The 26,274-nt window shown below is 45.3% G+C and overlaps 1 protein-coding gene across 1 annotated transcript; it reads right to left on the reverse strand.

The window, feature by feature from the left end:
• Positions 1-174: 174 nt before the first annotated feature.
• On the reverse strand, positions 175-25,468 carry SEC23B (SEC23 homolog B, coat complex II component). Its single transcript, XM_026653185.2, has 20 exons — positions 25,390-25,468; positions 20,554-20,789; positions 19,033-19,090; positions 17,130-17,216; positions 15,978-16,214; positions 15,476-15,561; positions 14,206-14,350; positions 13,110-13,268; positions 12,127-12,242; positions 10,569-10,692; positions 9,399-9,479; positions 8,809-8,898; positions 8,099-8,205; positions 7,777-7,930; positions 5,346-5,423; positions 4,868-5,029; positions 4,278-4,364; positions 3,345-3,500; positions 2,417-2,482; positions 175-1,237 (listed from the first exon to the last, which is right to left on the reverse strand). The coding sequence occupies exons 2-20, from the start codon at positions 20,772-20,774 to the stop codon at positions 1,148-1,150; spliced, it is 2,304 nt and encodes a 767-aa protein (XP_026508970.1). The 5' UTR covers positions 20,775-20,789; positions 25,390-25,468; the 3' UTR covers positions 175-1,147.
• Between the last annotated feature and the right edge of the window lie 806 nt (positions 25,469-26,274).

The following is a 26,274-nucleotide window of genomic DNA, read 5'->3' on the forward strand; positions in this document are numbered from 1 at the left end:
AGAGGGGACATGGTCACACGCTTCAAGTATATCTAAGGGATGTGGTGAAGATTAATTATTGCCTACATTCTTTGAAGATGTAAAGCACAGTAGAAATGCCAAGGATGGTTAGCACATGGAACATGGAAATCACTGAAAGACCATGAAAGCTCATGCTGCCATTTTTTACAGTCACTTTTCAAACTGCATTTCAAGGGCGTGGCATGTGTTAAAATTAGATTTTACGCATAGGGAGCTATACAAAGCATTTTACCAGTAGCGACACACTTGTGATGTGAAATCTAGCTATAGACACATTCTTCATTCTTGGCTCATATCAGCGGTTTTGAGGAGGGAAAATGAAATGCAGAGACTCTTGATGTATTAACAAGTCTGGAAAAAAACCTCATTCTCTGATATTCTGGGCAGGAAATGTTAGTTTTTGATCTATATAAAAGAAGAGTTACATTCAACAAAGCCAGTATTAAATTCCTGTAATTACAAGTCAATGCAAGTCAATTTAGATGATAACAGAGCTGGAAATTAATAAAGGTAATTTAGATAGAGTCCTTGTGTTTTTGATCAACATAACCCTATATACAGGAGCAGGTCTGAGTCTTAACATGATGAAGTAACAAGATGAAGCATTCTAAGATCTCCAGAACAAAGAAAAAGTTCAAGTTCATATTGTACTTTATTGTGTGATAAAGTCAACCTCTCAGCATACATGCACACACACACACAACAAGTTCAGTCCAGCACTAAATATTAATGCTCTCCTCCTCCACTTTTATTTTTCATCAGTACAGTCCCCCGGGTACCTGATGAAGCTGCTGAAAGGCAAGTTACTGTTTTTTAATTATTTTACACACAGGCCATTAAAATTAATCTAAAAATGTATTAATAGCTATATCAGCTAAAACATCCTTGGGCTGCAATGTATGAAAAAAATAAAGTTCAGAGAGATCACATAAAAAAGGAATACAAATAAATTAAAAACTAAAAGAACTAAGTACAAAACTCCCCTTGAATATTTGTTTTGTGTAATATTTAAAAGCCTTGATCTCAAAGAGGGAAAGGAATGTAGTTAAGTTTTTCCACACTGTTAAATGTCACCATGATCCCGGTAATTCTTTGCTTCTTTTGTCACTTCCTTGTTAAGTCAAAGTTATGATGCACTTGACACTGCCAACTTTTTCAGATGATCCATGAACACCTGGAGACTAACATCATCTGTTAGGATGGGAGATCCTGATTCCTACAATAATATAAAATAAATTAGTAAATAACTGTAAGAACAAAGCAAACATGGTTACCACTAGGACTGTTCTGAAAGGATGTCAGGCTTCAGTGCCCTATCCTAATTGCCCGCTAAATCAATTGCATAAGGATATATTGGGAAGAAGCTGCTTGGTAACAAAAGCAACAATAAAATTCCATATTGTGGATTCCCAAAAGAATATATAGTAATTAAATATTTATTATTATTCATGAAGCAACCTGTGTATCCCTGCCCTGGAGAGTTTACATGGACAAAATAAAGGTAGAGGAAGAATGGAGAGTGACAAAATCAAGCACACTGTATATTCAGATGCGGTACCCTTATACCTGGGTGGATTGATTCATTTATTATTAATATTTTTGCTCTATAGTACCAGAGTACTAATGTAAACCAGCTGTGATCTAATGGTATCAGACCAGTTAGTGAAGGGTAGATCAATAAGATATTGTGGACAACCTTTTCAAACCGGACTGCCTGAAGCTTTGGAAGTGCAGCCTAAATCGAAGTAGCTTGGTTTTCAGAGTTGCTGAGCTCTGGCAGCTCCCACTGAAGTCAGCAAGAGCTGTAGGTGCTCAGGACCTAACAATCAGATTACTGTTCCCACTAATTATCACATTACCTTTATTTAGGATCTTAAATTTTAAAAAAAAGTTAGGAGCTTAACTTTAGACACCCAGGTTTGAAAAGGTTATCCTGAATGTGCAAGTTATTTTTGTTCATTGAATTGTTCCCTGTTAATCTAGTTTAGCTAGTATATTCTAATCAATTGATATTTATTGTAATGAACACATGATGTACGTCTAGGTTCTAAAGAAAATCTGGCTCCTCAGAACTGAGTTGTACATTTCTCCGTTTTTAAATACTATGACTATCAAAGCCAACACCCAGCAATTCCATTGTCAGTTCCGTTGTTACATTGTCACAAAACATGACAATTTCAAATCTTCAAGGCATCAATGTCTGTGAAAGTTGCTAGCCAGGGGAGAAGCAGGAGAGGTCTAAAGCAATCCACAGGAACAAAGCAAGCCACTGTTCATAGCCTAATGCTATGTGATTAGAAAACAAATAGAATGGGGAAAAATAAAAAAATGTGTGCATCTTATATATGCACACTTCTGTCCTTCCTCCAACAGTAGTAATTCCTCCATAACTCACCTGTCCCCACGCATAGAGATTATTGTGAGTCTGAGAGGGGTTCACTTTAGACAAGAGGAAGCGGGCCTATAAAAAAAAATATATATATTACAAAAATAGTTTTTAAAATAAAGAATATCAACTCCCTCAAGACTTATCACCACACCCCAGGTCACCACAGCAGTCTGGCTAGCCTTTGCTTTCAAGCCCTGGTTTAGAGAATATATTTTTCTGATTTAACTTGAACTGATGTCCCATTAAAGTTCAAAGGCAGTAACTATTATGGATATCACTATGGTAACCAAGAGATGAAAACCATTGCATCATTTGATCACTGTAATAGCTAACATTTGACCAATATTTTTGGACATCAGTTACTGCTGCTAACTAATGTGGCAGTTATGCCGCTTTTATAGGGGTGTAATAAGCAGAGAAGGGAATAAGAGGAAGATAAAGCTAAATAGCTTCTTATTACCAGCAGCATATGGACTATATTCATTTGTTGCCTTTTTTTTTGAGGCACAAGTATTCCCACTTGTTGCTAGTTATGAATGTTGCCATAGGCTATGGAAAAGAGAATGCCATGACTAGGTTTCTAATCCAGTGTGATTCAAACCAAGTTGCACTGAATGTATTACCTAAGCTAGATACGTTTTGATATGTACAATCATTTATTCTCCATGTAGTATTTGATCTGACCATTTTCTTTTTTGCACCCTTTTATTTCAAAGGCCTGTCCCATGAACAATTTCTAAAGTACGCTTTTAAAACAGACTATTAGTGGTAAGGGCTCACAAGGAAAGATATAGATACAGGCTGTGCACTTTGAGGGTTGAATTACTGCAAAGTTATTTAGTCTACAGAATCAGCTAATTACTAAACCTAAAGCTATGAACTCGCTTCATTCAAAACTAATACACATGTGCTCCTGGATAAGGCTTTGCCATACCTGACTGCCTCCATGTTCAGTGTTAATATAACGCGGCATTGGAAATCTAGTCTGCAATATTTCCTGGGCATCGTCCAATGGGGCTTGCAGTAAATGCTTGAAGTTTTCATATTCAGGCATGTCTTGGTAGCCAGCTTTCTGCCACTGTGCAATCGTCTATTGGAGGAAAAAAGAGAAAGTAGGAGAGAAGTCTCCATGTTACCCCTCACTTTGTAACTTTTGTGTCTTTGCTTTAAAAGACTAGAATGTTACAGGATACACGTTTTTATTATTTAGTCAATTACTTTGTATTTGTCTAATCCTGAATCCAAATAAAGAGCTAACTAACAAGATGAGAAACTCAGCCAAATATCTACATTTATTTCTGTAGAGCTGCAAGAGCAATTTGTTGAAAATAAAATTGAAACTATTGGTTATCAAAAGATACATTTTTATGAGGGATATGCACAGCATTAGTTAAACTCAGAAATAGCAATTTTTAATAAGACTTAAATACCATGGCCGTAGTCATTTTCTTGTACTGTTTATAAGGGTACAGATACCTGACAACTGCTCCACTCACATACAAATTTACCCCTTCCCTGGACAGATTTCACCAAAACAGCTGATTGGCTCAAATTGCAACATTACAGGAAGGTGATGATTTCTTCAGACAACATTGAAAGATCTATCCTCCTGCTTGACTCAGGTGTACATACAACTCACGTTCATATTAATCAGATCTGTGTGCATATCTCTCGCAGAGAACAAATCTCTTAGAAAAACAGGTAGCAGATAACTGAGCCATTGAAAACGGACATGCCTTTAGAGGCAATATTGCAGGGGTATTAACACTGGTGTCATTACACTAGCCCAAGCTTTTCAAACAGCTCATTTTACACACACAGTAACGGTGCAGGGTAACAAGAGAAAGACACATGATTTGCACGTTACCTCGCCAAGGTAGATTACAATCTGGAAGAAAGTATCCATCAGCAGAATTCTGTCAGCAAGAATGCTGCTGCTGTCCAAAAGCACAGGCTGGGAAAGATCAGATGAGAAGTCAGTCACCGTGATGCCCTCAGAACTGTATTAAACTTCAAGTTCAGTGCAATAGATAACTGTACTGCAGCGGTACACAACAGAATCAATAGAGTGCTAATCAGTCTGAATAAGCAAATTTCAGAGCGTAGCCAATGACACAAGTATCGCGGAACGAATCATAAAGATACCAGCCGCTGCAGGAAACAGAATGCGTAGAAAAGCTATATTTCAACAACATGAGTTTGAGCTGAAATGATCTTGGACAAGAATCTCTCATCGAAATAATATTATGTTCACTGTATGTTCACAACTTTAGAATTTTAAAAGAATATCCTTGTCTTTGAAATACAAATATTTTTCTGAATAATTACTCTAATTAAAGGCAGGCCATAATACAAACTGGACTATTTGTATAAAACAATACCATTGTGATGACTGACTAGACACCATTAAGGATTGTTCCAAAGCTCTCTGCTCAACACAGCAAGTGAATGACTTACCTCGGGGGGTCCAGAGAAAGAATAGGAATAAAGGATGGGCTGGATCATGATGAGGGACTGGGTCAGATCTTGTCTGGCAAAGTGATGCCGGTAATAGGAAGATTCATCCGGGCTGTTGTTAAACACTTGAAGAAATGGAGATCGTCGCAAGTGGAACATAAACTACATTTACATAGAAAGATGAATGAGAAAAGAAAAGAAAAAAAAAAAATCAATGGATTTTTTTTTTTTTAACCTCCCTATTCACAAGTCCAGTCTGAATGTACAATAAGTTACTGCCAAAGTCTTTCCTCTAATTAACTCTTTGGAAGCTTCATCTACCAGTCGTTTACAGCATTTAACTACATGCCAGGGTGTTGACTTGCATCACAACAAATTTAAAAATCATCAAACAATCATGATTGTGTATTTTATTGACATTTCTGCCTGTAACTGCCTTTTTCCACATTTCCATATCTATACAAAGCGGAGTCCTTACCTGGGGATACAGAGAAAATGAATCTGACAGTCTGAAGGAATTCGGATCATCCTTGTTATATTGTCCAAACTTCTGACACTGTTGGAAGGAATGCGTATATTTCAATCTCTGGGGGTTTGTTTGTTTGTTTCACACATTCTGTATTTGTAAGAATTTTTACAGAGTAACCCAATAAGAAGAGAATACCAATAGGTAATACAGAGAAACATTACACAATGTGGTGTCTCTAAACCTCTCACTGCTAGAAGCCGGGACTCGATGACACAGGATTGATCACTCAATAATTAACCTGTTCGGTTCATTCCCTCAGAAGTATCTGGCATTGGCCACTGTGGGAAGACAGGATACTGACATAGATGGACCTTTGATCTGACCCAGTATGGCCGTTCTTATGTTCTTATCACATTATTAATTAAGTCACTAATGTGTGGGGCTATTGCTGGAGTAATGATTGGACTCCATCTTCACTTATCATATTTTAGCATGTAAATACATATCACAAGCTTTGTACAAAGGTCAGATTCAAAATATCTAAAGGGAAAAAAATTGCTTCCAAGAAATTAATGTTTTTTATTGGATCAGTTATGATCTGATAGCTGGGTCTCATTTAATGCTTTGTATATCACATCACTTAGGCTTCATTATGACCAAGGTGTCTTGTATGCTACGAAACACTGGCTGGCCCAATGTTCCTTGGCTCTGTGACAGCAGACTGGAAATTCTGCAGCAGCGTCATTGAAAATTGATAGTTTTAATGACTGATATATGCAAATGAACACTGCAAATAAGTGCAGTAGCCAGCCCCTCGCATTTGTTTTAGTATTCAATTCACTTTTCTTTTACATTTACCCCACATTTTCAGTATTGGACATGCCACAGATTTTTGTACTAACACAACATAGCTGCATTATAGGCTATGTGTACACTTTAAATGCCATGGCAGCACAGCTTCAGCACTGCACCTGGACTGCTGTAGCACTTCAGGATAGACACTTACCAGAGTGACAGGAGGGGCTCTCCCATCGCTGTAGTTAATCCACCTCCCCAAGAGGCGGTAGCTAGGTCGAAAGAATAATTCTTCCATCGACCTAACACCATCTATGCGGGGACTTAGGTCGGCTTAGGTCCATCACTCGGGGTGTAGATTTTTCATACCCATGAGCGATGTAGCTGGGTCAGTTTAATTTGTTAGCATAGACCAGCCCTAAAAGCCCTTGGGGCACAGCTGGAGATTTAGGCAGCTGGGACTTTTGGCCTCTGTAGAAGAGTTGGAGGCAGTCTGGAGTTGTAATATAACCATGTGGGCTAGAGGATTCTGCTAAAATGGAAACTTACATGGCATAGCTATGTCTCTCAGGGGGTGTGAAAAAATCTAAGCCCCAGGGTACACACACTAAGCTGATGGAAGAAATCTTCCATTGGTCTAGGTCAGGGGCGGGCAAACTTTTTGGCCTGAGGGCCGCATCGGGTTTCGTAAATTGTATGGAGGGCTGGTTAGGGGAGGGGGGTCGTGGCCTGGCCCCCACCTCCTATCTGCCGCCCCATTCTCCCGGGACTCCTGCCCCATCCAACCCCCCCATTCCCTGACAGCCCCCCGCAGGACCCCTGTCCCATCCACACACACATCCCCGTTCCCTGACCACACCCGGACCCCTGCCCCTGACTGCCCCCCGCCACCCCATCCAACCCCTCCTCTCATTCCTGATGGCCCCCCGGGACCCCTGCCCCATCCGACCACCCCTTCTCCCTCTCCCCTGACTGTCCCCGGAACCCCAGCCCCTGACTGCCCCCTGCCGCCCCATCCAACCTCCCCTCCTTCCTGACTGCCCACTGGGATCCCTGCCCCCATTCAACCCCCTGTTCCCTCTGACCCCGATCCACACCCCCACCCCCTGACCACCACCCCGAACTCCCCTGCCCTCTATCCAACACCCCCCCCCCTTACTGCGCTGCCTGGAGCACCGGTGGCTGGCGGTGCTACAGCTGCGCCGCCCAGCTGGAGCCGGGCCACGCTGCCACCACCGCTGTCACCGCACAGCACAGAGACCAGGTCAGGCCGGGTTCTGCAGCTGCGCTGCCCCAGGAGCTCATAGGGCAGTGGGGCGAGCAAGCTGAGGCTGCGGGGGTGGGGGAAGGACAGCGGGGGAGGGGACCGGGGCTAGCCTCCCGGGCCAGGAGCTCGGGGGCCGGGCAGGACGGTCTCGCGGGCCGGATGTGGCCCACGGGCTGTACCTTGCCCACCTCTGGTCTAGGTACTACATCTCGGGGCAGTGGATAACTACAGCAATATCCTCCCCTCCCCTCCCGTCCCTGCAGTGAGTGTCTACATTGAAGAGCGACAGCAGGGCAGCTGTAGCGTTTTAGGTGTAGACAGAACTGACGTTTATACTATTTCAGATTTAACCCACTGACATTCGCCCATCACACTTACCAATCTGATTAGCTGCCTGTCTAGCCATCGCAGTACATCGGGTCCCTCCTCCGACTCAGCTCTGTAGACTCCCAGACGAGCCATTAGCACTGCAGCTGCTTCCTGGTCAAACGCCGCTTCGATATGTTGGAGCTGACTCTGTGCATCTGCCCAACTGATAATAGGAAAGTTAGTGCGACATACATTCATCTTTACCAAGTACAAAAACTGGCTCATGCTGTACAGGTAAAACACCCTGCGTCCAATCCACCCAGATGGCTGGAAAAATTCAGAAAGACAGACTATATTTACAATACAGTAGGGATAGGCCTATGGAGCTCACTTTCTGGCAATGGTGGTTACTCGAATGCGTCTCTGTGTACTGGAGTGCTGATACTGAGTGACAAACTGCGCGGCGCCTCTGCCACCCTGAGGTATCGGTGCATTGTGCTGCAAAACAGAGGAATAAAGTGTTACTCTCATAAAGAGTTTATAGGGTAGAGTTACAGAACAGCAAAAGAACTGCAGTGCATTATACGTCAAGCCTGAGTATAACTGCAAGCTTGAGTCCCGCTGCTCAAGAATGTCATTTTTCAGGGCTGCTGGAAAATATAAGGAGTATTAAGCAACCCCAGAGTAAGCATGGGGGTGGCGGGTTCATTAGCTACTTTGCTAACAGTTGGGCAATAAAGAATGGGAGCGGTTTATCATCCCTACAACAGTGGGAAAATAGCACATGGAAGGAGTTGGCAGGACTGAATAAATATAACAGGTAAGGAAGAGAAAAGAGAGAAACAACAGAGTCATTGTGCAGGGTAAAAACATTTATTACTTAGCTCTTATATAGTGCTTTTCATCAGTAGAGCAAGTAGGAGCATGAATGCAGTCTGTGTGAGACTGTTTTTTCTAGCTATGAAACTTGTTAATAGGTATCTCATATGTTACAAAGGGACCATTGTAATTACTCTTCGTGGATCTACTAGACAGGTGATGGCTACTATAGACAACAGTATGCTGTAACTGTACATAAATGAGGAAAAAAACTGGACTGACCTGATTCACCACTTCAAAATATATGGCAAGAGTTGAACTGGGATCAAGGCTACAGATTTTCCACTGACATGTACCGCCAATACCAAGTTCCTGGAGAAGGTTCAAAAGAAAGTGATTTTTTCTCTAGTGCAGGATAAGTTAAGATCACTTTAAATTCTGACCAAAGGTAAGACTCAGCACGTGCCCTCTATTGGATCTTACACCTTCTAGATACTAATTAAAGTCCAAAAATGAACCTGAAAACAAATAATTAAATGAAAGCTTTACTGTGTAACAGTTGAAGCCAGATTCAGCTGTCTTCTCCAAGGACACCAGTCATCTCTTTCCACTGGTCAGCCATCCGTGGGATACATTAAGGGCAGTCCTGCAGGAGACCCCCCCCCACCACCCCCCTATTCAAAGACCAAGCACTTCACCTCCACAATGCACCCAATTTCCTCTAGCCTGGGGAGATGAACCCTACAGTACTCCCAAACCAGTCTCTCCTCCTTGACAGAACCCGGCATTGCTGTCAGACCATAGGGCTAGCCAAAAGGCTTTGCACTGCTTATTTACTTCTTTATAAAAGATTTTCCACGTCGGTGACTTACGTTTTCAGAGACGCATGGTCCTTTAGCGTTTAGGGATACGCATGGTCCAATAGCCCCTGAGATTTTCAGCTCCCTAGAAGTCTAAAATAGGGTCAGAAAAGTTTGAAAATCAAATCAGTCAAACCAAGTACACATCTGAAGCGACAGAAAAATCAGCCACTCAGCTTTAATCAGAAAAGACATTGATGATCAGAGGTTCCCAAACTGCTCTGCAGAAAGCTGGCGGGTCACATGGGGCTGCCTTCTCCTCCTCCTTTCCAGCTGCTAAGTTACATTAAAAGACAGCTAAACCACATCCACTAATTTTCCAGGGCAGCTAGTGTTGCAGTTGCCACAGGGATGTTGTGCAATCATGAAGGGGAGGAAATGTAGCCCACGTGACTGTTCCTCTGAACGCCACACTGCAATTAGAGTTTGAGAACCTCTGATCTACATAATCAGATTTCAAACAAAAAACACAAGCCCACAATTGCCTGTGGGAGTAGGAAATTCTACTTGACAAGTGTGGGCGAGTAGGGCTAAGCCATTCATCTCTGCAAAGATTAAGCTTTCCCTAAGGAAAAAACCCCAATAAATCCATTATCTGTGAAAGTGACAAGAATCTGGTCAATTTCTTTCTCCTGCTGCCTGGGAAAGCCAAAAGCAATAGCCTGGGCAGGCACTGGAGCTATTCAGAGTGGGGAGGAAAATGCCAAAAATGGAGGCAGGGGAAGGGGAGAGTAGCAGAGGCCAAGCCACTCACTATTCAACAGGCTCCAGGATGGGACCAGAGAGAAATATCCTTCCTTCCAGCAGCCCAAGGGACATGGGTGCTTCACGTCAGTGGGGCTGGGCACCAAGTGCAGGGATCTGCCTGCATGGAACAGCTTGGAGGGCTGAGGCGTTAGGTAAGATACTAAGTGTCAGGATCTTAGAACTTCCTCAAGACAGGGCTGGAATTCCCTCCAAACAGGCGTGGTTTCAAAACACACACGCTCTCTAAGGTTGCTGGTTCCATCACCGAGAGCCACTGGAAATTTAAAATAACTCACTAAAACGTTGCATGTTGCAAAATAAGCTTAAGTATTTAATTGTTTATATCCTACACAGAACCAGCTATTTAACCTGTTAAATCAGAGTGCTCTTTACTGATTTATCTGTTCATTCTGTTTCATCAGCCCTATCTCTCACCTTCACTTCTAACGTAGCACCAAACGCCATTCGGAATTCTCCATTGAAGTCTTTGCTAAACACCCGCTGGAAGGTCTGCTTGAAGAGAGAAGTGTTGAAAGAGTCCCCCATCACCATGTGACCCCTGGGAAGGGAAAATGACAAGGGAACTAAACAACAAGTACCTGGAACGGACTCGCAAAGGATGTCTCTCTCCTACCCTTCACCCACCACACAGACAGACAGACACCATTTAAAAAAGTTTCCATGGTGAATTGCAAAGTAAGGAACTAGCTACTGGATGGATGCATTCCAATCCTCAAATCTGAACATTCTGGCACCACCCCGAGGGGCGGGGCACAAAGGAGCAAGTTCTGAGTTAACACAGAAATGGAAAGTACAGTAAGTGTTTATGAAAGGGGTTAGATTGACAGCCAGGGAGTTGTCTGTTTGGCCACAGAACAGTTCTTGCAATGGCAGTGCAGTGTTCCTTATCTGTGTGCTAGAATGGAGACTGGGGAAACCTAATTCTAGGGCTGGAGAGTAGTTCTGTCTTTATCTGTTTATTTTCCAATGCATGCAGTGCACCTAACTCACAAACTACTTGATGCCCTAGCGGTGATGATGCTTGACACATTACAGAACTCCCTAAACCATGAACAACCAGTAACTAAATCCTCCTCTAATTATCTCACCTCCTCAGAAAAAGTCCGAGTAAATGGATAGGGCCTAATAGCGCAGACTGATGGTCTATCACACCAAGGAAAGGCAATTCTAGAGCTAAGAGTCTTCTATCAAAAACACCTTGCCTCCAGAAAGACCAACATAGGGACTTCCCAGTTAACTGGCCCAGTAGATCTCAACTGGCAGATTAAAGAGACAGGCAGTCCCTACAATAATCCGGGTAGTGGTTGGCACCTCTGCAAATGCCACCAGCAAGGGTGCTACTCCGTGCAAATTATGATGGTGTTTGGACTGGGGATACGTGCCCACTAGGGACTGCAATGACTCTTGGCACTGGCTTCTTGACTCAGAGAGGCCAAGTATCCGTAAGAAATTATAACTCTGCTACTACCCTGAAGCAATTTCAATCCAGTGCCCTAGTACCAAGCCCTCCTGGTCCCTGCAGAACATTTCATTTTGCAGGACACAGCGCAAGCACTTAACATTATGCTCATAATGTGACTGCTTAATCTGTCTTTCAACTCTCCCCTCTGGACTTGCTAAGTCTCAGTGAAATAAAAAACATGTTTGTGGAAAAGACAGCATCCAGGGTTTAGGAGTTGGTTAAAACATTAAATCACCCTTCTCTAAACAGGACATCTGCTTTGCCACTGACTGCATCAAAATTCATCCCATGCAAGCTGCCCTGAAGTATGACCTTGCACTACTGAAGTCAAGGGCAGCTTTACCATTGAATACAACGGACACAAGATCAGACTGCTAATGCTTAGAATCAGGGAAATGACGACAATTGCTCACCTCCATACATTTATATCAAACTAATCATTTCCTATCCCACTCCTCCACCCCAAAAGACGGGGCTGTGCTTGCTCACTGCTCAGGGCTGAGGACATACCCAGTGAGGTTTGCACAACACTTCATCTCCAGAAGGCCAGTCTGATCGAGAGCGCAGGCGTAGATATCGATGCAGTGGCCGTTGGCTGCCGTGCGATTAGCTAGAATCTCGTAGTGCTGTGGAGACAAAGGGCACGCAGAGCTTTTAAAACATTCCAACCGGCATGTAAGGATTTCTTTGGGTTCTACAGCTGGAGCCGACACAGGAATTTTCCCTTGGGGAAAGCATGTTCTATTTTAATGGTGACATACCACCCCTAAAGTAAGGACCCCAAATCCCAGAGCCACAGTACACAACGAGCACTGCATTAGAGCTTGCTTTTCACTGCTATGACCTTTGCTACCATCTCCAAACTACACTGTACATTCAGAGTAAATGCAGCACATTTGAACCACTTAGCGATGTGTCAAGACGACCCAGGAGGCATTTGGAGACTGACTGGTTCTCAGCGGGAAAAGCAAACTCTCTCTTGCCAGGTTAGGATACTCCTGGAACTGAGGGTCAGATCCTTCTGCTCTCCAAACGGCTGAGGAAGAGATGCTAAAATACCTTCTTGCTCTCTGGAGAAAGAACTGTGCTGGATGCAGACTGGGACTGAGGGACTTAGCCTTTTGTTTGGGACCTGGCAGAACAAAGCCCGGCCTTATACTTTGACCTAGGTAGTTGGCTGAAGAAAGCAGCATCTGTACCCCTGAGGGAGACCCAGGTCCATGTCTGGGCATAGAGGACTCAGGGCCACGAAGAAGCAGCGTGCTTGTCACTAGTAAAGTCACACAAAGGGGTTAGTAAGGTGAAGCGCAGCTCACCAATACAGACCTAAGATTAGCTATTGGTTCCATAGGGGTGGCTTAGTGCCGTGAGCTGGTAAAACTGTGCTGCTACCACGTACACCGTGACACCCAAACTGGTTACACCCAGCAGGTCCACGACATCGTTTGTGCAGCAGAAGCAGTGTCTTTGCTTTAGCAGACAGCAAGACCTACCTTTGTAGCCTTTTTCATGAACCGTGCATTGTCCTTCTCTATGTCATGCCAGGAACGAATGGGTGTTTTCAGTTCGTCTCCTACCACCATGCCTGGCCCTTGTGTGGGTGGCCCGCCTGTAAACAACATTATTCTGGCCCCTGTGTTTGGAAACGTGCCCTAGAATAAAATTAAAGCCTTATTTTAGAGGTGGGCAGATTAAAGGACAGCAATACTTTTAATCTACTTTTTGGGGCAAGGTCTGTGTCAACCTCTGTGTACAGTACCTAGCACATCAGGGGGCTGATTCTGATGGAGGTGTTTGGGTGCTCCCTTCATAAATAATTCCTGCCTTGACATGGAATAGTGGGGACTGAGGCACCACTGTCCATTTCTAAACACAGGACAGGTCAGATTTCATGCTCCCACTCCAGGAAGCAGGACTGTATCAGCTCCCATCTTCCCCCCTGTGCCTCAGGTGATCTATCCACAAAACCAGCGTATGATTCCACAGAGATGTGGTGAGGCCCTGATGCATCTGAAAGCCAAATATTGGTTGTAAATATCTCTGAGATTCCTGAATGCTCTCATACAAAGCATCTTTCAAATATTATTTAAGCATAACTATCCTCAGCATCACACCCCAGGAGGCATCAAGTTGGGTCATTTTCCCATAACAAAGTTAAATAGGTATTTCAAAAGTTAAGGGAATGTGACAAACTACACTCATGTCTGATATGTAGGGCCCTACCAAATTCACGGCCATGAAAAACATGTCCTCTCCTCTCTGGCTGTGAAGTAAGGGTGGCAATCCCATGACCTATAATAGCCTTGCGGCCCACCCCACCCCCGACCACCTTTTGGGTGAGGACCCCCATGGTTACAACACCATGAAATTTCAGATGTAAACATCTGAAAACATGAAATTAACTAATTTTAAAAACCCCTGGCCGTGAAATTGACCAAAATGGACTGTGAATTTGGTAGGCCCTATTGATATGCAATCAGGCCACAGACCAAGTCTTTCAAATACTGAGACATACTGGCCAAGCACAGCATAACCCCATAAGATTTTAATTTACCAGGTAATCGCACATTAAGAGTGAATTAGGATTACCTCCAATAAACCAACAGCAATTGACAAAGCTACTCCAGTCGATCGCAAGGGTCGCTTTCCCTGAGTCACTGGCCACGGGTCCCTCTGTAGTTCCCCAAGAAGATCTGTCAGGTTCATGTCAATCTTGTGTACAGGCTGCAGGAACCTGCAAGAATTCAAAATGAACAATTATAAATCCTATTGGTTTGGTCTTTGCTGCCAAAAACTGTATCAAAGTAATGCACCTCTCACACCTGAAGTTTTCAAAACAACAGGCACAAGCACAGATAAACAATTTGATCAGAGCAAGATACAAAGAACACATAGCATGAGGACTTGGAAAAGCTACTCCACCAAAATGCATAGGAGACCTGGCCACGGAACGAGAGCTTTAGGAGTGAGTGAAAGAGAGCACATGAGCTGGGACCCAACACAGGGAAACACAATTTAATCTGGAAACAAACTCCCGCTGTTTTCTAATCATTCAGTCTCTGCTTACACTCTAAGTACTGTATATACTCGTTCAGAAGCCCAATATTTTTGGTAAAAAAGTGACGCATCAAAGAGCGGCGGTCGGCTTATAAATGGGTCTACACCAAAATTTGATTATTTTAAACTCTATGGAATCATTGAATTGAATATCTAATACATTGTTGTTTTGTTTACCTGGAGCATCTGCAGGCATGGAGCCCCTCAGCTCCCTGTGGCCGCGGTTCACCGTTCCCAGCGCGCCACTTCCCGCAGCTCCCATTGGCTGGGAACAGCAGACCGCGGACACTGGGAGCTGAGGGGCTCTGTGCCTGTGAACGCTCCAGGAAAACAAAACGTCTGGGCCCGCTAGCGGCTTACCCTAACGGGCCAGGAGCCAAAGTTTGCCAACCCCTGAAATATAGAGTCGGCTTATGAAAGGGTCATGCAGTTTTGCTATTTTTACCTAACCATCTTGGGGGGCGGGGGGTTGGCTTATAAACGAACGGGCTAATGAACGAGTATATACGGTAATAAGTTTTCAAATGCTGGCTCCAAACGGAAATCCAGCCTGGATGGCGCTATTTTTGGAGTCTGTAAGAAACAGACCACTATGAAAGCTCTATAGGCTGCTCAGATAAACCCCATCAATATAGCTCTACAATTGTAAACAAATTATTGCAATTAGAGAACAACTCAAGACATCTTACAAAGGATTCCCTTTACGAAACCCGCATTTAGGGGCTTGGGTCCTACAGGTCATAATGTGAACATGGGCTCTGTCCTGCCCTTCTGGGATAGTGTGTTTCGCCGAGCCACTTACCTGCTTGAAATAGGTGGCTGTTCCTGAGGCTGAAGAGGTCTTCCCTGCTGAACAGGTACCACAGGCCTTGTAAGACCCAGCATATCCTACGGGACAGAGGGAGGTGGTGGGAAGGATAAACTTGATTACTTAAACATCAGATCTATTATTTATTATCTAGCTACCGACCCTAGGTACTTATCTACCCCCTTTCCCCTAGTATCTAACTGCTTCACAATCTTTAATGTATTTATCCTCATACACCTCTGTGAGTTTGCTATTCTCCCCATTTAACAGACACCAAGGCACAGACAGGTTAAGTGACTTGCCCAAGGCCACACAGGAAGTCTACAGCAGGGCAGGAAATCAAACCCAAGTCTCCCTAAGGTTAGTGCCCTAACCACTGGACCATCCTTCCTATTTGCTCTTTACAAGCCAAGAGTTTGAAAAGGGTGGAATATGGTAAGACACCTAAATGGAATTACATGTTGGATTAAGTGTAGGAAGAGAAGGCAGATCATACCTGTATTTGCTTAGCTGTCAGGTCCTTGGTCCCTCTGAAAACATAGCTCTTGGAGATTCCTTCGCAGCTCAGTTCATGAACCTGGACCATTCTGCCAAATGTGATCAGCCCCACCAGCGCCTCTGGAGGCAGCAGACTCAAGGACATCTGCAGGGATTCCTTCAATGCTTGCAAGTCTTCCTCTTCCAGACACGTGTCAACAACGTAAAGGAAGATCAGTGGGGTTGGAGAACCTCTCTGTTGTGGAAAGAAAAAGGTTTACTATGAATCTGCATATGCTCTCAGTGACACACACTGCCCATCCTCCTTGGGCTGGGAATTATCATAATGAAACAAAATATTTTAATCAAAATGGTTATAGAAATAAGAAAACTTATGTCTTTCATTCACAAATATCTATTAAAAGTCAGCAAGTTAAAATATCTTGTTTCGGGAATATCACAGCGCTCCTCCTGAACCATAGAGAACAGCAACAACAGATCCGCAACTGGATCAGCAAAAGATGGTCACCGTTTCTCATGACTGGAGGCATCAAGAACAAAGCACAATGCAGGCAGGACAAAGACCTGGGAGACACTTATCTCTCCATTGACTTATTTCAACTATGAAATTGGTTTTAGAGACCCACTGCTCAGTGGGCTGGCAGGATTGGGCCACAGTCCTTGTCTACACACAGATTAACTCTGAAATGGGTTAAACTAAACCAGAACAAGGCACTCTTGTCCTGAAATAAGGGTGTCTGCATATGGAGTTATTCAGGAACAGCTATTGCAGAATAGCTACTCCGGTCAATTTCCCAGTGTAGACAAACACTTAGAATATGACTTGTATGGCTTCTATTTAATTAAAATAGAGAACCTGGATGCTAAATGTAAGGAACTGCATCCATTTCCACTCTCCAGTCTTCACAGTAAAGTTGTATACACAGATTTTAGAGGAAAGCTATTTAAATTAAAAAGCTAAAAGTGAATGGTTTAACTCAAGAGATCAGACAAAACAACAGGGGTTTTAAACTGTGCTTAATTAATCTAAAGACCAACTGCACTTTGCTCATGAAAACACTTTATTCAAGGTATCTTGAATAATTTTCCAGCATACATATGTGTTTCAAATGTTTTCTGAGAATCCCAAGCTTGACCATGATGCACTTACCTGCACTATGTATTCGATTGTGGAAAACTGAGGCATAAGTTCTGCTGGCTGATTTACTTCGGATATGCCTGCATACGCTGGAGGGAACTGAAAATGAGAAGCAAGGATTAGAACAAGCAAGTTAACTGTGCAGGTTATTTGAAGAAATCTACAACAGCAGGGATATCTCCTGCATTCTGAAGGCTGGATGATGTACAAGGGAGGAAAGCTTTCATATTCAAGTACGTGTTACTCAATTGCTTATTTCCTGGTATAGCAGCAAACTCTTTTACCTGAATAAAATGCAGCATTAGTTCTTCGCTGCTTTTCATTATGGATAGCAGTGGTGGTTAGCAGCATGTGTATAAGTCTGAAGCACAATTCAATTAGAAAGCAACTGAGAATAGTTTAGTCAGATGATACACAGTGTTTCTGACAGCAGACATCCACTTCCAGCACAGCAAGTTTCATACTCAGAAGAACAAAAGACAATGATGAGCACTGGCCTCAACATGCACAAAGAATATGATGTAAATGTAAGGCACAAAAATAACTACAGATCTGCTGCCTGTAGCACATGCACTGGCAAACAGCCACTGCAAAACTGAACCAAGACTAGAAGAGATGACATTCCACTGCTTTCACATCACACCGATTAAAAAGAATGCTGAACTGGGTGCACAAAGAGAAAGGGGCCATGGGGAAGAGTCTCTTTAGCAGAGATTTCTGCTTATTTTACTACCCTTCGCTAGAGGATGCTTGTGACGTTATTGATATAATCTGGGACCATATAGATCATTGTTGCAACCAAGGTCCTGTAGTGGCACCCAAATCTTGTATAAAGGGGGTCAAATGGGGTGTCTTAGACAAGGTTATGGTTTACTGGTTATGATTATGCTGTCTATATGTGTGTGTCAATTTTGTAGTTGAAGTTATGAATATTGGCTCTATACTGTCTGTATTTCAAACTTATGCTATGCTGCTGGGTGACATCCCAGACAAGCTGGTGTTAGCTCTGCCTAGTCTGCTTGATGGCCCATTAAGGACCATCAGCTATACAATGGACCCATTGAAAGAAGGCAAATATGCCTTGAGACTCAGCAAAGTATGCAGGGACTGGCCCATGTGACTCCAGGCTCCATTTTGCTGTAATTTTCCACAGTAAGAACAAAGAGGTGTTCTTACACCTGGAAGAGACTATATAAGGCTGATGCCTCATCTCCATCTGGTCTTCAATCCTGCTTCATACCTCTGGAGGAACTTTGCTACAAGCTGAAGCTTTGAACAAAGGACTGAGGACCCATCCCAGCGGGGGATGTATTCCAGAGACTTGATTTGAACCTGCAGTTTATTCTATCGCTGCTGCAAGCCTGAACCAAGAACTTTGCCATTACTGTATGTAATTGATTCCATTTAACCAATTCTAACTCTCATCTCTATCTTTTTCCCTTTATGAATAAACCTTTAGATTTTAGATTCTAAAGGATTGGCAACAGCGTGATTTGTGGGAAAGATCTGAGTTGTATATTGACCTGGGTCTGGGGCTTGGTCCTTTGGGATCAGGAGAACCTTTTTGTGTATATTGGGATATTGGTTTTCATAACCATTTGTCCCCATAACGAGTGGCACTGGTGGTGATACTGGGAAACTGGAGTGTCTAGGAGATTGCTTGTGAGACTTGCGGTTTGCCAGTGGGGCGAGACCGAAGTCCTCTTAGTCTGGCTGGTTTGGTTTGCCTTAGAGGTGGAAAAACCCCAGCCTAGGGCTGTAACTGCCCTGTTTGAGCAATTTGTCCTGAGTTGGCACTCTCAGTTGGGTTCCGCCAGAACCACATCGTCACAATGCTATCAATTGAATACTCAATGAAGAGAGAATGAAGTGGATAGAGAAGATAATGAGAAAACGAAGCACTTTCCCAACCTACCTGGTTTCTCTGAAAACAGAAGTTACAGGCCCAGAGCTTGGCACGATAATCAACTTGACTATAAGAAAGGAAAGGTGGGACATTTAGTATAAAGGTATCAATTTTACAGCCAAACACCTACCAGACTTTACAGTTGAGATGAAAGAAAAAAGACACCCAGGTTTGATCTGAAGACATCAAGAGAACATAAAGCATCTATTTCAGAAAGGCATCACCATTTCCCTCGGTAGTTTGTTCCAATGGTTAATCACTCTCTCTGTTAAAAATCTGTGCCTCACTTCTAATTTGAATTTGTCTGACTTCAGCTTCCAGCCACTGGTTCCTGTTCTGCCTTTCTCCACTAGGTTAAAGAGCCATTTAGTACCCAGTATTTTCTCCCCGTGGAGGTACTTACATCGGAATAAAGTCACCTCTCAATTTTCAGACTGTGTTTTGGGGTTGGTGTTTTTGCTCCCAACACGTAACTAGCTGATAGTTAACAGATGCCACAAGTCAGTGGAATATTACTATTATTTATTTGTATTGCAGTAGGACCTAGGACCCACAGACTTGGAGCAGGACCTTAACGTGCAAGGGATGTACAAACAAAATGATGGTTCCCTGCTCCAAAAAGCTTGGCCCCCGTAGCCTCTGTAATTTTACAGTGTGAAGGCTAGTGCAGTAACACTTGGATGTACTTTCCTTCCTATAGTCTTTCTTTACAATCACACTTCCTGTTGATCTCACTGGCAACACCTTCCTCCCAATACTTGTCAGCAGACATGCATGTCCATAAGACCATCATTGGAGTCTGAGAACACAGAAAGTGTTTCCTCCCCTAAAATAAAAGCACACCCACAAACAAAACCTTTCTACTTACATCAAACCTCACCTACATCCAGGAGCACTACAGCGTTGATTCAAATTCCCACTTTGCCACCAAAAGCACAGAGATCAGTCTCTTCAGACATTCCTGGTCCTAATTAATATGTAGAGCCCCGCAAATCTGCAGATAACTGCTTTATATCCACAGATATCCACATCCACAGATGTGGACCATTTTTGCAGATTGTGGATTGGATGCAGAGACAAATTTTGTATCTTCGCAGGGCTCTACTAATATGCCCATCACTGCAGCCTCTAGGCATCAAGCATGATTTTCATTTAGTTTAAGTTGCATACCACTAACGTTACACAAGGTCAATGTCTCAGTGATTATAATGTAGCTATTTACACACCAGTGCTGGCTTTCCTTTAATAGCTACCCCCTGACCTCGGATAATCAGTTGCCTCTGCACCCCATTTTTGCTTCCTTCTCACTCTGACAGCCCTGACTAAGAGACTGGCGTTCTTTACTTATCACTAAGTGCACAAGTGTTTTAAAAATTCCAGGACACCTAATTTGAAGGGTCTCTTGGGACAGGCCCTGGACTGAGAGACGGGGAAGGAAAGTGATGGAGATCAGAAAAAACAGATTGCGATAAGCTCTATTTCCATCCAGTGTTAACATTCATAGGTTAGAGTGAAGTCAGAAATTCATACCAAAGCGGGTTGAGCACTGCTTTGCAAGTCTGCCTGCTACAAAGCACTGGTTCATATTGTACAGGCGGCAGGTCTAGACGTTCTTTCAGGGGAGTCAGTAGACAGGCCAAGGGTACGACCATTCTTGTAGCCTCCAACCTGCTGGAAGGCCACACATTCCAGCTGAAACGCACCCCGTCTCGCTCTTCATTTTGCTGAATGAACTCCAGATACGTCGCCATGGAATCTTCAAGGTTCTGAAAGAAAGGACAACCGATATGACACATGTTCATTCAGGAACCACTCGCTAGAGCAACAGCACGACAAGGGAGCATAGCACTTGGCAGATAGGCACAAGACGACAAGATTCCAGCCCTAAAGAGAATACCATCAAAAGCCTGAATCTCTACAAAGGTGGACACCCAACAGTGGGACTACTCACATGAGTAAATTACACACATACACAAGCCACTGCAGGATCAGGTCCTACATGATAAAATTAGTCAATCCCACAATAAAGGGAGCCAGTATGAGTACATCCACACCTATGAAGCTCCCCTAGTGCTCTGGCCAAGCTACCAAATAAACATTTAGGAGCCAACTGAAATCAGCAGATCCCAAAGGCCACAGGTAGACCTCACCCTCACAACAAGATTACTCCCCATTAACTATGAGCATCTCTTTGCGGTAAACACCCCAATTCCCCAACTCTGTTGCCGAGCTCAGCCCCACAGCTTCCAGACCAGTGGTTCTCCACCCACTTACTACTGTGGGCCACGTGTGCAGCTCTCTCTGTGTTATGTACAGTACAGTAACTCCTCACTTAAAGTCCTCCCGGTTAACGTTGTTTCGTTGTTATGTTGCTGATCAACTAGGGAACATGCTCGTTTAAAGGTGCGCAATGCTCCCTTCTAACGTCATTTGGCAGCCGCCTGCTTTGTCCACTGCTTGCAGGAAGAGCAGCCCGTTGGAGCTAGCTGGTGGGGGCTTGGAACCAGGGTGGACCGGCAGCCCCCGGCTCCCCTAAGCTCCCTGTGCGGCAGCTGCCCAGCAGGCTATCAATTGGCAGTTCAGCTGTCCCTCCCCCCACTGCCATGTGCTGCTCCTGCCCTCTGCCTTGGAGCCGCTCCCAGAGACTCCTGCTTGCTGTGCAGGAGGGGAAGGGGGGGCTAATGTCAGGGTGTCCCCCTCCCCGCTGCTCCTGCACCCCGCTTACCCCTTCTCCATATAGAGCAGGGAGTGGACACGGAGGGAGAGAGACAGAGAGAGCTTGGGGCAGCAGCTGCTGTCTCCACTTCCTGCTCCACTTAAAAAGACAGTACACTTAAGAGTGGGTCAGCTTACTTAAAGGGGCAGTGTGCATCTCTGTCTCTCTCTCTCCCACACACAAGGTGTGGGTCTGTCTCTGTCTGCTATGCTGTCTCCCCTCCCTCCTGTTCGTGCTGCCTTGTGTGAGAGGCTACATTAACAACGTGTTAACCCTTGAGGGCTCAGCAGAGTGCTAGTTCATCATTTAGCAGCAAGGCGTTCCCTGGGAAATATCCCCCCCTCTTCCACCCTCTAACTTCACCACCTCAACCAAGCTTCACAATCATCATAGCTGTGAACAGTATTACATTGTTTGTTTAAAACGTATACTGTGTGTATATCTATATAATATATAGTTTTTTGTCTGGTGAAAAAAATTTCCCTGGAACCTCCCCCCTTACATTAATTATTTGGGGAAATTGGATTTGCTTAACATCGTTTCGCTTAAAGTCGCATTTTTCAGGAACATAACTACAACGTTAAGCGAGGAGTTACTGTAAATATACTACCGGTATGGCCCTGATAACGTCATGTGGGTCGCAGCTGTGTGCTGATTGGGCCGCAAGCCACCCCATGGAAGGCTTGGAGAAAACTGGTCAAGCTTGCAATACAGCCTGAAAGTCACCAAATGAAAATGGGGTGGACCAAAGGAAGAAGCAAGTTGTAGAACGCAGGACCCTTCACAGAGGACATCTTGCTACCAACCCTCCCCTGTTTATAGCAGGAAAGGGAGCTGTTAGCCCAAGCACTTCAGATGATCTCTGCTCTGTGGCAGCACGTGTCGAAAAGACCCCAAACTATTTAGGGCTTTCAAGGTAGAAATGTAAGGTGGTGTTTCACCTGGAAATCACTGGTTGCCATGCAGATCATGGAGTGTCGTGTAACATGGTCCCTATGTGAAATCCCCCTGAGATGCGGGCGCCGGGCAGCCAGATTCTGCACCGGCTGCAATTTCTGAAGGGTTGCAAGTAGCAGACCCATGTAAAGTGCATTGCAATAATCGATCCTACAGGTGACACAGGCATGGCTAATCAGGCCAAAAAGTCTGTATCCAAAAGGAAAAGGACACAACATCCTCACCAAGGGCAAGTAAGAAATACATTTGACCACCACTGCCATCTGGGACTCCAGTAGCAGCGGTGGAGATAAAAAGATCCTCAGGTGCCCTTACAAACCAACCACAGACACAACCATTAAGCAGAGGTGCAGACAGAAGAAATGTCTCCCTCATACCCAGTGTAAGCATTCTCTCAGTCACAGCTGGGTTGCGGGTCAGTCACCCTAATGTGAATCCATGTCCCAATCTCTGTCCGACACTAATTTGTCTGAACACATCTTACAGAGGACATGACATGGAAAGAGAGCTGAGTTCCTTTAGCATACTGAAGAAATCATCATCATTCCTGCTGCCTTACCAAACTCTCTAGCAGCACCACACACACACTGAACAAGACATGACAAGACGAAACCCTGGGGAATCCCATATGAGAGCACCTTCCTGACACATAAAAAACTGCCCACCATCCTTGATACATCCCAGAAAATACAGACCCACTCAAAAGCAAGACCATATTAGTCCCTGTTAGGATCCATATACATATTAATGGTCAATGGCCCAACACTGTAGCATTTAATTTCAGAAAGGGGAACTACACCAAAATGAGATTAGTTGAACAGAAATTAAAAGGTACAGCACCAAAAGTAAAACCCCTGCAAGCCGCATGGAAACTTTTTAAAGACACCATAATAGAGGCTCAACTTAAATGTATTCCCCAAATTAAAAAAACTAGTAAGAGAACCAAAAAAGAGCCATTGTGGCTAAACAACAAAGTGAAACAAACAATGAGAGGCAAAAAGGCATCCTTTAAAAAGTGGAAGTTAAATTCTAATGAGGAAAATAGAAAGGAGCATAAACTCTGGCTAATGAAGTGTCAAAATATAATTAGGAAGGCCAAAAAATAATTTGAAGAACTAGCCAAAGACTCAAAAAGTAATAGCAAAAAAAATTTTTTAAGTACATCAGAAGCAGGAAGCCTGCTAAACAACCAGTGGGGCCACTGGACGATGGAAATGCTAAAGGAGCATTTAAGGATGATAAGGCAATTGCAGAGAAACTAAATAAATTCTTTGCATCGGTCTTCACGGTTGAGGATGTGAGGAGGCATCCTCAAACCCAGTACACAGTACTACTTCCTCTCAATGTTCAACACCCCCATCCCCAAGGTTCAGAGCTCTCTCCCGTGAGCCACTCAGCTGCATCTAAACGTCATGACACCCTCACCAGTGTCTCTGTACTGAGCAGAGCCTGTGAGTCAGATAAGCAGGCTGACAGCATCACAAAACAGGAGCTGACGTAAAGAAGTTAGCTTATCCTGGGTTAATAGAGGAACGCCTTGCCTCTCTAGTTCTAAATGTGGCCTGTATCCAAGATGTTCACAGAAGGTCTCTGTGAAGTTTGTTGGACTGTGGGTGTTAGCTAGAGAGTGAGGAGATCAGGGAAACATTTTTAAAAATGGAGAAATTTTAGCTGTTTCCTCTGCGAAAGAGAATAAAGGTTTACCAAAAATTACACAGAAAATGCAACAGTGAGGCAGGGCCCCTCACACCAACCCATATTGGGGGAGATCGCTCCATCTTCTCCCCAACAGTGATATGGGAACCCTCACACCAACCCCATACTGGGGGAGACTCCCCCATCCCACTCCAACAGCAACACGGTGGCCTCACACCAACCCCCACCCAGAGTGGGAGAATCAATGACGTGGGGGGTCCTTGTCCCTCCTTCACTGCCCACAACAGTGGCCCAGGGGATCCTCCCCCCGTTCTCTGAGCCCTAGAGTTACCACCTCTGAAGTGCAAAAACACCACACTATTCAGAATGATCCTGAGCCCATCAAGCTGGGCAGCTGGCAGCGTGCACTGAACACCCGGACAGATTCCCGGGGCAGTGACCTCAGAAAAGGGACGATCTTGGGGAACCTGGACAGGTAGAGCAGCCCTACTCAGCTCCCAGATCGTAGAGGAGATGGCCCCAAAAGCAACAGTGGGGCCCTTTCCCCTCCTACAGTGGCCTGGGGAAATTGACCCCATCCCCCACTAGTGGGGACTGCCTCTTCTGCCCGGGGGGACCTCCTCACACCATTGCCCACTGGGGGGACCCCCTTGCCCCATCCCGCACTAGAGGGGGACCCCACTCCCCTGACCCAGGGGACCCCCCCTCACCCCATCCCCTACTGGAGGGGGACCCCCGCCCCTGACCCGGGGGACCCCCCCTTGACCCATCCCCTACTGGCGGGACCCCTTCCCCCATCCCTTTCTAGACGGGGACCCCTTCCCCTGACTCAGAGGACCCCCCTCGCCCCATCTCCCACTGGGGGGACCCCCCCCCCCCCCCCAGGGGACCCCCTCCCCCCATCGCCCACTGGCCCGGGGGGCGCCGTCGCCCTCTCCCGCACTGGGGGACCCCCTCTCCCATTTCCTCCCCCGCCTCAGCACAGGGGGCCCTGGCGGGACCCGCCCCCCCGTCGCCCCCCCGTCGCGAGCACCCACCTGCCCGCGGGGCTGTAGCGCTGCCGGCTCCGCTTCGCAGCGCCCGACGATCCCTGTCCCGGCAGCGCCCGCGCCCGAAAGGCCAGCTCAGCGGCGGGGCTGCCCGCCAACGAGATGGCGGCGCGAGCGCCTCGCCGGCTACCTTGCCCTTCCCCAACATGGCGGCACCATGGCCTGGCTGCTGTCGCCATCTCGGCTAAGGGCACCCACGCCTCGGTACGGGCTTCCGCCCGCATCCAATATGGCGGGCGGCCTGAGTGAGGCTCCCGGTAGTGGGCAGGCCCCTCCCTGGGGCGGGCCCTTGCGGGGTTAGCGCTGACTCGCCCTTCCACTAGGTGCTGGCGGTGGAGCGGGGGACGGGCAGCTGTGATCATCCCCCCAGCCAGCTCTCTCTGCGCTGGCCATGGGTGCGGCTCCCCGGAGCTTCCCTCACCTCGCCCTTCGGCCCCCTGGGGTGGAGCCCACACGGCAAACATGCTCCCCACCCCACAGTGCCACTCTGAGGGGACCCGTGTCCTGGCACAAACCATCACCCCACTAGGGTGACTAGACAGCAACTGTGAAAAATCGGGACATGGGGTGGAGGGTAATAGCAGCCTATATAAGAAAAAGACCCAAAAATCGGGACTGTCCCTATAAAATTGGGACATCTGGTCACCCTACCCCAGACTCAGAGTAGCTATACCATTAGGCCAGGGGTAGGCAACCTATGGCACGGGTGCCAAAGGCGGCACGCAAGCTGATTTTCAGTGGCACTCACACTACCTGGGTTCTGGCCTCTGGGGAGCTCTTCTTAAACATTTTAAAAACCTTATTTACTTTAAATACAACAATAGTTTAGTTATATATTATAGACTTATAGAAAGAGACCTTCTAAAAATGTTA

Source organism: Terrapene carolina, unplaced genomic scaffold (genome assembly GCF_002925995.2).
Source record: "Terrapene carolina triunguis isolate 2854851 unplaced genomic scaffold, T_m_triunguis-2.0 Scaffold132, whole genome shotgun sequence".
Taxonomy (NCBI): Eukaryota; Metazoa; Chordata; order Testudines; family Emydidae; genus Terrapene; species Terrapene triunguis.